Source organism: Antrostomus carolinensis, unplaced genomic scaffold, assembly GCF_000700745.2.
Source record: "Antrostomus carolinensis isolate BGI_N321 unplaced genomic scaffold, ASM70074v2 scaffold17362, whole genome shotgun sequence".
Classification (NCBI taxonomy): Eukaryota; Metazoa; Chordata; class Aves; order Caprimulgiformes; family Caprimulgidae; genus Antrostomus; species Antrostomus carolinensis.
Window position 1 is genome coordinate 58,982 of NW_010299149.1, and position 9,616 is coordinate 68,597.

At 36.8% G+C, this 9,616-nt stretch overlaps 1 protein-coding gene across 1 annotated transcript in view; it reads right to left on the reverse strand.

Moving 5' to 3' along the window:
• The window catches only part of LOC104520884 (neurobeachin-like protein 1), a gene marked incomplete at its 5' end in the record, with an annotated part of 54,755 nt that extends 46,344 nt beyond the window's left edge, over positions 1-8,411 (reverse strand). Inside the window, 4 exon segments of the mRNA XM_029083672.1 lie at positions 3,264-3,370; positions 4,225-4,531; positions 5,951-6,036; positions 8,329-8,411. Coding sequence (XP_028939505.1) covers positions 3,264-3,370; positions 4,225-4,531; positions 5,951-6,036; positions 8,329-8,411 — 583 coding nt within the window.
• Positions 8,412-9,616: the final 1,205 nt, after the last annotated feature.

Sequence of the window (9,616 nt, forward strand, 5' to 3'; positions counted from 1 at the left end):
AAAAAACAAAAAAAAAAAAAAAAAAAAAACCCCCCCCCCCCCCCCCCCCAAAAAAAAAAAAAAAAAAAGAGTTCACACACCAGTGAGAGACAATCCTCCATTAATATTAGTCTTCTGTTAATTATTACGATGCTAAAGATTACATTGTATTTTTGCTAAATAGTAATTGCTTCCCCCCCCCCAAAAACAGAATTAAATGAAAACATGTAATCGCTGAGACAAGGAAACATCTATCTGGAATTTATACTGGTCACTGGCTTAGCAACAGTGATTTCATTTACAATAAGCAACATGACAACAGGTTCTCAAAAGTTTACTTGCAAGAAATAAAGACAACACTGGGGCATTAACAAATAAATGGATACAGATGTTTCACCATTTTCCACTTATGTTTCACCCTAGGTGAAGGCTGAAGATGACGGAGTATTTTAATCTTCAAACAGCAATGGCAGCAAAATTTCTGGGGCACATACTGTCTTTAGGACAGGAATGAGAGTAAAATATATCTGCCATCATCTTAAGAATCAGACAGGTTGTCAATAGCTTTAAATCAAACATAAACCTATACTGCATCTTCAGCTAAAACTGCTCTGTGTATAGTAGCTAGATTCCTAGCCAGCTCCTGAATTTGCAAGTTTAAAGCTCACAAATACCTTCATAATCAACTGCAGTCACTTTGTGTACAAAGTTTAGCAGTAATCTAATCAGGACTAAAATTTATCTTCTTCTATTTTCAGATTCAGTTGAGTTGTATAAAAAAATCCCCAATCAAAATGTTTTTAAAGTCCCTTAAAAAAAAAAAAAGAAAAAAAGAACAACACTTCCCTTTTGTGGGTAAAAAACTAAGCATTTGTCATATTTTGGCAAATAGAAGGACAACACTCAATATACATTACTTTGACTTACATAGGTGTGAAAGCACATAGTTAGAAACACAAGTCATTTTGAAAGGTACATACATCATGGCCAAGAGCACATAACACTGCAGAATAACTATAATATGCCTCAGAAATCAGAACATCAAACAGAAGCAAATGCAGACATGCAAAAAATGGGTTACTTCAATTCTGATAATACATGTAAAATGGAAGAATAGATTTTATTACAATAGCCATATAGTTTTAATTCTTCTATTTAAAAGCTGTTCTGAAAATATTTTTTTTAACTAGGTATACTGCTAGAGGACATTGTGCTTTGCTCAAAGTCTGCCCTGTAAGAGAGTCTAATAGGTGAAAAAAGATTCAGGACTAACAAAGCAGCTTGTTAAATGACTCTCAGTATAGAATAAGCACCTCTCATACCTCTAAATTACAGTCCCTCTTTTCAGATGTTACAGGCAAAAAGCAACATTCAGATAATCGGAACTTAACCAGGCAGTTCTGAAAAGCTTTTGTGCAGATCTCTACCCCTAGAGCACAGTTACGGGAAGACAGTTTGCCCATAAGCCTTAAAACCAGCAAATATGAAAAAAAAAAAGAATTAAATTTTAGAAGACTGTTGAACTGCCAAGGACTAGGAAGCATGACTAGAAGTATGGCCTTGAATACCCCAAGTTCTTTGGGATATCTATAGCAGAAACAGTGGTACGGATTTTCTTTATCCCTCTTCTCCACGGAAATTTCTTGCACTTCAAATCTGCTGAAGATCCAATAGCTTCCTGAGTTTCAGATACACGTATGGACTCTCCTGCTCTCTGCAGAGTTGCAGGATTGCGCTTTACACAGCTTTCTGGCAAATCCAGTAGCAAGATTTTCATAGGTAAAGGAAAAAAAAAATAATCTAGAAATAGGGTCTCCACCTGCAGCTAATAAGGAGAAAGCCTAATTCCACGGCTAAATTAATCTTTGTTATTCGGCTGTGAAAAAGGATGGAGATACAGTATATTGGAAAATACAAACATACAACACCTTCCCAGCCTCCACTCTCTCCCCATATCTCATCCTTGGTGGTATTTTGACTGTGAAAGGTTAAAAAAATTCTACTATGTAGCCAATTGGCACTATTCATATCAAATCAATCACAGTAATATGTAAAACTTCCTCCCAGGAAAAAAGCCTCAAAAGAGCGTGATTTTATAACATACATACAGGCAGAGTAAAAATAAAAAGGAGCAAATTGCAAAAATAGAGTAGCTGTTCCTGCTTTCTTAAATTCCACCACTTGTTTATATGAGAACAGGAACATAGTTAGTCTCCACAAACAGGTAAACATCCCACTGCTTAATGATTTAAGAAGAAACTAAAAAAAGAAATTTCTTATAGAGTACAAGGTCACTGCAAAAATAAGCACAGATTTCCAAACAGAGGAAGAGAATGGAAAGGTCAAACAATATATTTTCAGAAGATAAAAAACTACAAGCACTATTCAAAACACTTCAAGTCAGGTGGCATTCTGCCACTGATTACAACTACAGTTAAGACACAATCCAAACACATTTATTTTTAATATATCATTGCACTGAAATATATTCTAATTCAAAATCTAAATTGATTTGAATTAAATTGCATACTGTAGCTAACATTGAAATTATCTAGCATTAGAAGAGCTCAACATAGCTATACCACCAATATATCACAAAAAGAGAAATAAAATATTCCAGAATTACTTCATATCTATGCTCTTTTGCACAGGGAAAAATGAAAACTACAAAGCAATCAGTGGAAGACACTAGCTTGCAAATTATGACCATCTGGGATTGAGATGAAAACACAACATCTATGTGAACACTAAATCCTATGTAGAACAATGGAAGAACATTTGTAACAGCTTTAGTTCATGTTTTATGTCAGCTATACAAGACTCAAATATGAGAAACATTTACAGAGACATTTTAATGTCTCTGGAATTAGAATTCAGACCCCCGTCTGGCAGCAGTTGTGACTTCCTAGCAATACAGTGACAGAATAAAAAAAGATTCAAAAACCAAAGAAAGGCAGGGGGGTATTGATTCCAGTAACAACCTTAGCAGATCTTAGACTGAGCAGGGTCTGTCTTTTGGTGTTTTGCTCAGGACTCAAAATAAGTATTTGTTGCTTTAAACACAAGACAGACAAGAAACTTCTTTACTTTCTTAGGAATAAAAAAAGATTTTAAAACAACTTGGATCCTTCAGATATTTCAAGGCATTAGTGGCTCTAACTGATCCAGTATGCAGACACTTTAAAATTGCATCTAATTCAGAAGGAAGATATAAAGGTAATTAATATAACTTCAATATTACAAGACAGGTTTTGTTGAAAATATGCTGATAAGGGAAAATTTACCTTGCAGTTCTGCAACAGTCGAATGAGATGCTCAAAGCAGTTACTGTTAAGGAAAATTGCCTGCAGAACAGGCCTATCTGTGCAGTCTAACATGGCTGTGATGGTATCTATAAAATTAAAACAGAACTAGCATCAAAGACAAAACACTTCCCAAATCCATCAAGCATTTTTTCTGAACATTACATAATAAATTGGGGGGGGGGGGGGGGGGGTGGGGGAATACAACAAACGATATGCTGTGAATTCTTTGATCAAGAATGATGTGTGTTTCAAGCACAGAGCACTAGGCCTAAAGCTAAAACATTCTGATGCCGTAAAAATTATCACATAGCCTACTATACCTGAAGAAAAATTCAGCTACTGACCATCTTTAATTGCTTTGGGGCTCTATTTAAAGTTATTGCCATTTGTGAGTACATAAGCAGCATGCTGTTTATTTAAAGCACACAAACACTTGCTTCCTCATCAAGCAATTAATCTGCATTCTACACCAGTCTTGTACTGTAAGTATTCTTAATCGCCTCAGTACTATTCCTCATTTTTCTTGGAAGTTTGGGAAAATAAATACCTTTATTTGCATTTCCTATTCTGAACATCTAAGTAGAAAAAACTCCAAACCCTGAATTCTTATTCAATGAGTTAAATCCAATTGTTTCAGATCACCACCTTTGGCCAATGTTTAAAATAATGCCATTGAAAAAGTAAAAGTGAGCTATAAGAAAACAGCAACCACATGGGTATTTTATCACAGGTTTCTTCTGGGTGTTTTTGCAGTGAATGATTAAACAGGAATATAGCTAAAGTAATGCCAATGAAGAAATGTTTGAAATTTTTCAATTGCTTAGCCAAGTGAACTTTTTTTTTGTGGAACATTCAGTTATTGCTAACGTGGTTCAATCATTACTTGCTTCAGAGTTATTATCAAGAGATATTTAAAGGAACTGCAGAACTAAGTACTTACTCAGCATTTGGATCTGTAGTGCTATGAACCTGCTCTCCCACTGCCTACATCGTCTTGGATTAGGTAAAGCTGAATGGTCTGAATTAAGTAACTTGAAATAGTTCTCCAATATTGTACTCGTCTCCACTTGCCGCTGGTCAGAACTGCTGGTTAGAAGGATATGGACAACTTCTGTCAGGCACTTCAGAGTCAGCTCTGCCTTCCTGCTCACTTCCTCAGGGTTCCTGTCATCCCAGTTGTCACAGTCTGCCAAAACACGCATCAAGACTTCCATGGTGGCAGGAGATACTGCTTGAAGGGCATTCCTCTGAAACCCATGGGGGTAAAAAGTGATTAAGGCAAAAATAACACTAAATAAATAAATACAATCAAACCCCTTCAAACCAGCAGTCTGAGTTACCTGAATCGTGCAACATGCATTATTATGTCTGTTAATGCCCTGTAACTGTTAAATAAATATGAAACATTCTACTTGGATTATATTGATGGCTACAGATTAAATGCATCCCATCCTTTTCACTTAACTAGATTTTCTTTTTCAAAGAGAATGCTTACAGAGAAAAGGAAATTAATTTAAATGCATGTTATAAAATTCTTATAAGGGCGCCTTGATAAACTGCTAATTTTAGGTAAACCTTAACTTGAATTTTCATTTTATATCATGAGATTCATGATACTTTAACAGTTTTGAAAAGAACATCATAATTAGCAAACATTTATCTGGGCTCTGAGTGCATTTTGCTCACCTCTCCTCCTAGAGGTCTGCCTGCATAGGCTCAAGGCCCACTTAAATCTGGGGCAGGAGCCCCACCTTGTAGAGAGCTTTGAGAAGCCTCATCAGGGGCTTCCTGCATTCTCTAGGGAGCTGCATTCAAACTTTGGCTCTCAACGTTTTACCTGCCTGAGCTACACTGCAGCCATGCCCATGCCTATGCCTGGCCAGGTACTGTCCTGAACCTGACCCCCAGACTTGTCTGCCTGGCTTGACCTTAGACCTTCCTCATCACTATGGCTGGGCCTGGCTGGCACTGGCCTCCTGACTGACCCTAATTACCATCACTAGACCAAATCCCCACCCTGATGCCTCGGCCTGCCTGGTCATCATGCTCAGCTTCAGCTTGCCTTCCCTGGTAAAGCAGTGCCTGGCTTTGCTGCTCCCCGACAACACTTAAAAATGCTCTCTCTTCTAGATCATCAGAAGTAACATTGGCTTGTGACCAGACTAAGTAGCACATTACAGAAGTCAGCCAAGAGACTGCATGTTGTCCTTGGTGATGACAAACATCGTCTTTTCTTCATATTTTTTCAAAGATTTTAAACAGCTTCCAAGCTATAAAGGCTCCTGTGCCTCTTACTGAAAGAGCTTACTTCTAACACTGGGAAGAAAGCTAGATGAATTTCATGTGTTGATACAAAACTTACATTTTTACAGGTGGAAACTCGTAATCTAGTTACCCCTATTTTTTCTTTATGATATGAAAATATTACAGTAAGTTCATATGAAGGTGTAGTTATTATAGACACCAATTTCTACTGTTACTTGAAATTAGGACCTAGCTTTTAGCATATTGCACAGAATGACCTCAAACTTAGTGAGACAAACAAACAATTCATAGACAGTAATAAATTCTTCTCATGTATGAGTTATGAGCTATTTATAAGCTTTAAACAATGAACAGGCATTTGGAGGCTTTCAGTAGCTGAAAAGAGTCTAGAATATCCTTACCTGACCACCAGCTACAATAGCTCCAAAAAGATGTAGCAGGCAACATTTTAGGCTTTCCTTGAGATGTTCACTCTCTTGAAAGCATTCTGATTGGAGTAAATAAAAAGAAGGATTCCTTACTTTGGTCATATAAATTATACAAAGTTTTTCCTCCCAAGAAAACCCCACCAACAAACAAAATAATTTAAAAAGCCCATCCTCTCCCTGTCATGAAAATTAAAAAAAAAAAATTCAACTATGTTATCTCCAATTTCTTTTACATAGATCAGAGACAAACACATCAATTCCAGCATTATCAAAGCAACACAAGATCATATTTATCAGGAATTCACAGGGCCAGACCTTTAGCTTGCATTAAACTTTTCATGTAGGTGCTGACAGAACTATAGACATACAACAACTGTTGATCTGATCCATAATGTAAAATGAGCCCATTTTATTCATACTAATGAGAAACAGAAGGACATGCTAACACGCAAGCAATTAGCAAGCACGACGAAGGTTAGAGCAATTCTGGCACAGAAAGTCTAACACCATATGTAGTGAATGCAGCTCAGAAAAAGCCCCTGAGCTTGCTCCCTTTAAGTCAAACTTCCCAGGGAAGGCTGTGCAGGTCTGTAGCCTTTCTAGCAGTAGCATCTTTAAAGACAATTATCCTGCATGTCTTCTCATGCCATATCTGTTATAAATTAGTTAAAAGCAGCCGCAGGAACTCTTCTTAGCAATCAATATAACCTGGATATTGTTGCTATAGCAATAATACTAGACTCAAAGCAGCTGTAACAAACTACAAAGGATTATTTTATTTGGAATTAACCATCGTAGAACTTCCAATAACAATATGAGTTAAAACTGATAATGACTTGGGTTTGTAAAAACTGAGATTTTAAACAAACAATAGAAACTGAAAATGAAATAACTTTATATTCATTAAAATAATAATATAACCTTTAAGACTATACCAATTACAGGCAAGTAAGATTTCTGACTATATACTTACTGAATGTAAGGCTGTTTTAAAAGAAAATTGCACAGCTATTTTCTAAATCTGGTCTTCAAAGGAAACAACACCTAGATGACCATGCTGTTAGTCTGCTAGTCTGAGCACTCCCTTGACTTACAGCCTCTGAATCTTTTGGGAACCTCAGACAAATTCAAAAGAGCAGTATCTAACAGGCTGTTAATAAATTATTCAGCTGGGTAGACCAAAAAAGCCTCAAACTAGTGCTGCTATGGTAGAATGTATAAAGCATATGCTCAGCAACTTCTTGTTCTGTTTTTCCCAACAGTTGGTCAACCAGCAAATGAGTATCTGCCAGCAAATTAGTACACATGTAGCTCAGTCACAGTATATAATATTTAAGGGATTTAGGAAGAGCCAGAGTGCAATGCACTGAATGGGGAGAAGAGAACCTGCAGATGACATTCCTCAGTAGCAGCCTTTTCAGTAAGTTTCCAGTGCTCTGGCACAAACATAATGGCATTTTACTGGCATCACCTCTTTGGGTTTTTTGGTAACTAGCCTATTTTACATACACAGAGAGAGAATTTCAAGGAAAAAGAGGAGTATGTGACTCAAACCTAGAGAAACCAAATTCATAAATGCTACCACTCTAGTAACAGAACCTTCCTTTTTTATTTTCAATCAAAGCTGAGTTAACAGCTGAAGCCCCACCCCTCCAGCATATTCCTGATGCTTCAATTCTGTTGGCAGTAGTTGATGCAAAAGTGAAGCACTTTGGTATGCTAAACTGGCAAAATAGCTGGGCATCCCACCTTTCCAAGATTCAAGTACAGAACATGACCACACAAGTCCTCCTTTTCCACACAGCCAATCTGTAATGGTAAGAACACGTGAATTCCAAAGTAGCCATCATGATATTTAATGACCTAACCAGAGACAAAACAGAGCAGTTTCCCAAACTGCAGTCCAAGGAGCATTGGCTAGATGGATGGCAGTGTTTCCTTCTTTTTAGCTGTCGAATCATATTAAGAGACAGAAATGCATGAACACTTTCCTAAGATGATTTTTCCATGTGAGTTATCATTACGGTTGCTACAAGGATCCTATGTGTAATCACTATATGTAGCTTAATAAACAGGAAAATTGGCAATTCACAGAACCAACCCTATTAAACCATGTTAGGCACTGAGAAAAAGCCTGAAAAGACCTAGACTTTCAAAAATGAGTAAGAATGGCAAGATGGTTACGCTCAGAGCAAAAAACAAGCAACCAAAGCAACCCACTTCATTCAGCCTCACAAAGCAAGTAAGGGGCTTTACATTTATCAGGCATTCTTAGGGGAAAGGAACTTGGAATCACTAAGTTCACTCCTCCAAAGCTGACTATTTTTAAACATGCTGTCAATAATACTTACGGTAAAAGAAAGGGACAAACTCAACAGTGAGGGAAGCTGGTTTATACTTCTGTCTGCTCTTTTCAACTGTACTAAGAAAATGCCTGCAATTACATTTAAAAAGATAAAACGAAGCAATCAGATACAATAACTTTGTTTATAACTTACTTATTAATATATGACTTCACAATAGAAAACTGTCAAAAATAAGGAGTTATCTTTTGCCTACAGGATCAAAAAAATCTCAGTCAGGTAGTATTTCATCCTGAAAAAATAAACCACGTCTAATCACATATTTACTGTTCTGCTCCTAGAAATACCTTAATGTTTTAAAATAGGGTTTAGATTTTTTTAAAAAACAAAACAAAATAAAACAGCAATCTGTTATTTAGTCCTCGCTTATTATAACTAAGCCACCAGCTAGACTGACAAATTTCTTAACCATGCAATTTGAAATGGGCACAAAACATTATCACGGGTTCATTATGGGGGGGAGGGGAACACACATCATCAAATTAAAGGGATATAATTCTACTGATACACTTATAAACATCTTTTCAAAGATGCAACATATCTATACTGTGATCTTCAGCAACTTCTTTTGCCCTAATTCAACCAGGTCTGCCTACTCCATTCCTTTTGGCTTCCGTGTTCCACTAGTTTAGAAAAATGGGACACTTTTTGAAAGGAGAAAGCAACAGAGGACCTTCATGTTGGTCAGTTACAACCAAACACCTCTTAGTATATCCTCAAATTTAATTTTGTTTTAACTTCTAATCTCTCAGTAAATATATTACAATTTTTAATAGGTATTTGAATAACCTGCAGCTTCAGAATGCGTAACACTTTTTTGTGGAGTGATTATATTGATCCATTGCCAAATTCTGCACCTTCATTAGTTGTAGATTCACTGATTTTGAGTACTTGTACCTAAGACACCATGAGATGCGCTGGCACTACCTACACTAAATCTGAAAACAGCTTAGCAGTGTGCTGGCAGGTCATATGGGAGAAATGGTGTCGTGCTCTGTTCTACAAAAAGGTAATTCACATGTTGCACAAAAATAAGAGAAGTTTTGATCTTTACATGCTCCTTAAAATTTAGTGCACAATGATTCAAACTGTTATTGAGAATACTACCTTTTGTTTCCATAGTAGCCTCATGAAATCTGCAGTCCATGCAGTATTATGGCATACTGCAGGTTTCCACTAAAAAAACTCCAGCAGGCAAGGTACACAGCTCACACGATCCCCACTCTGATTGCATGGAGTCAGACGAGTGACTTGCTGCACAAATGCAAGTCACTGA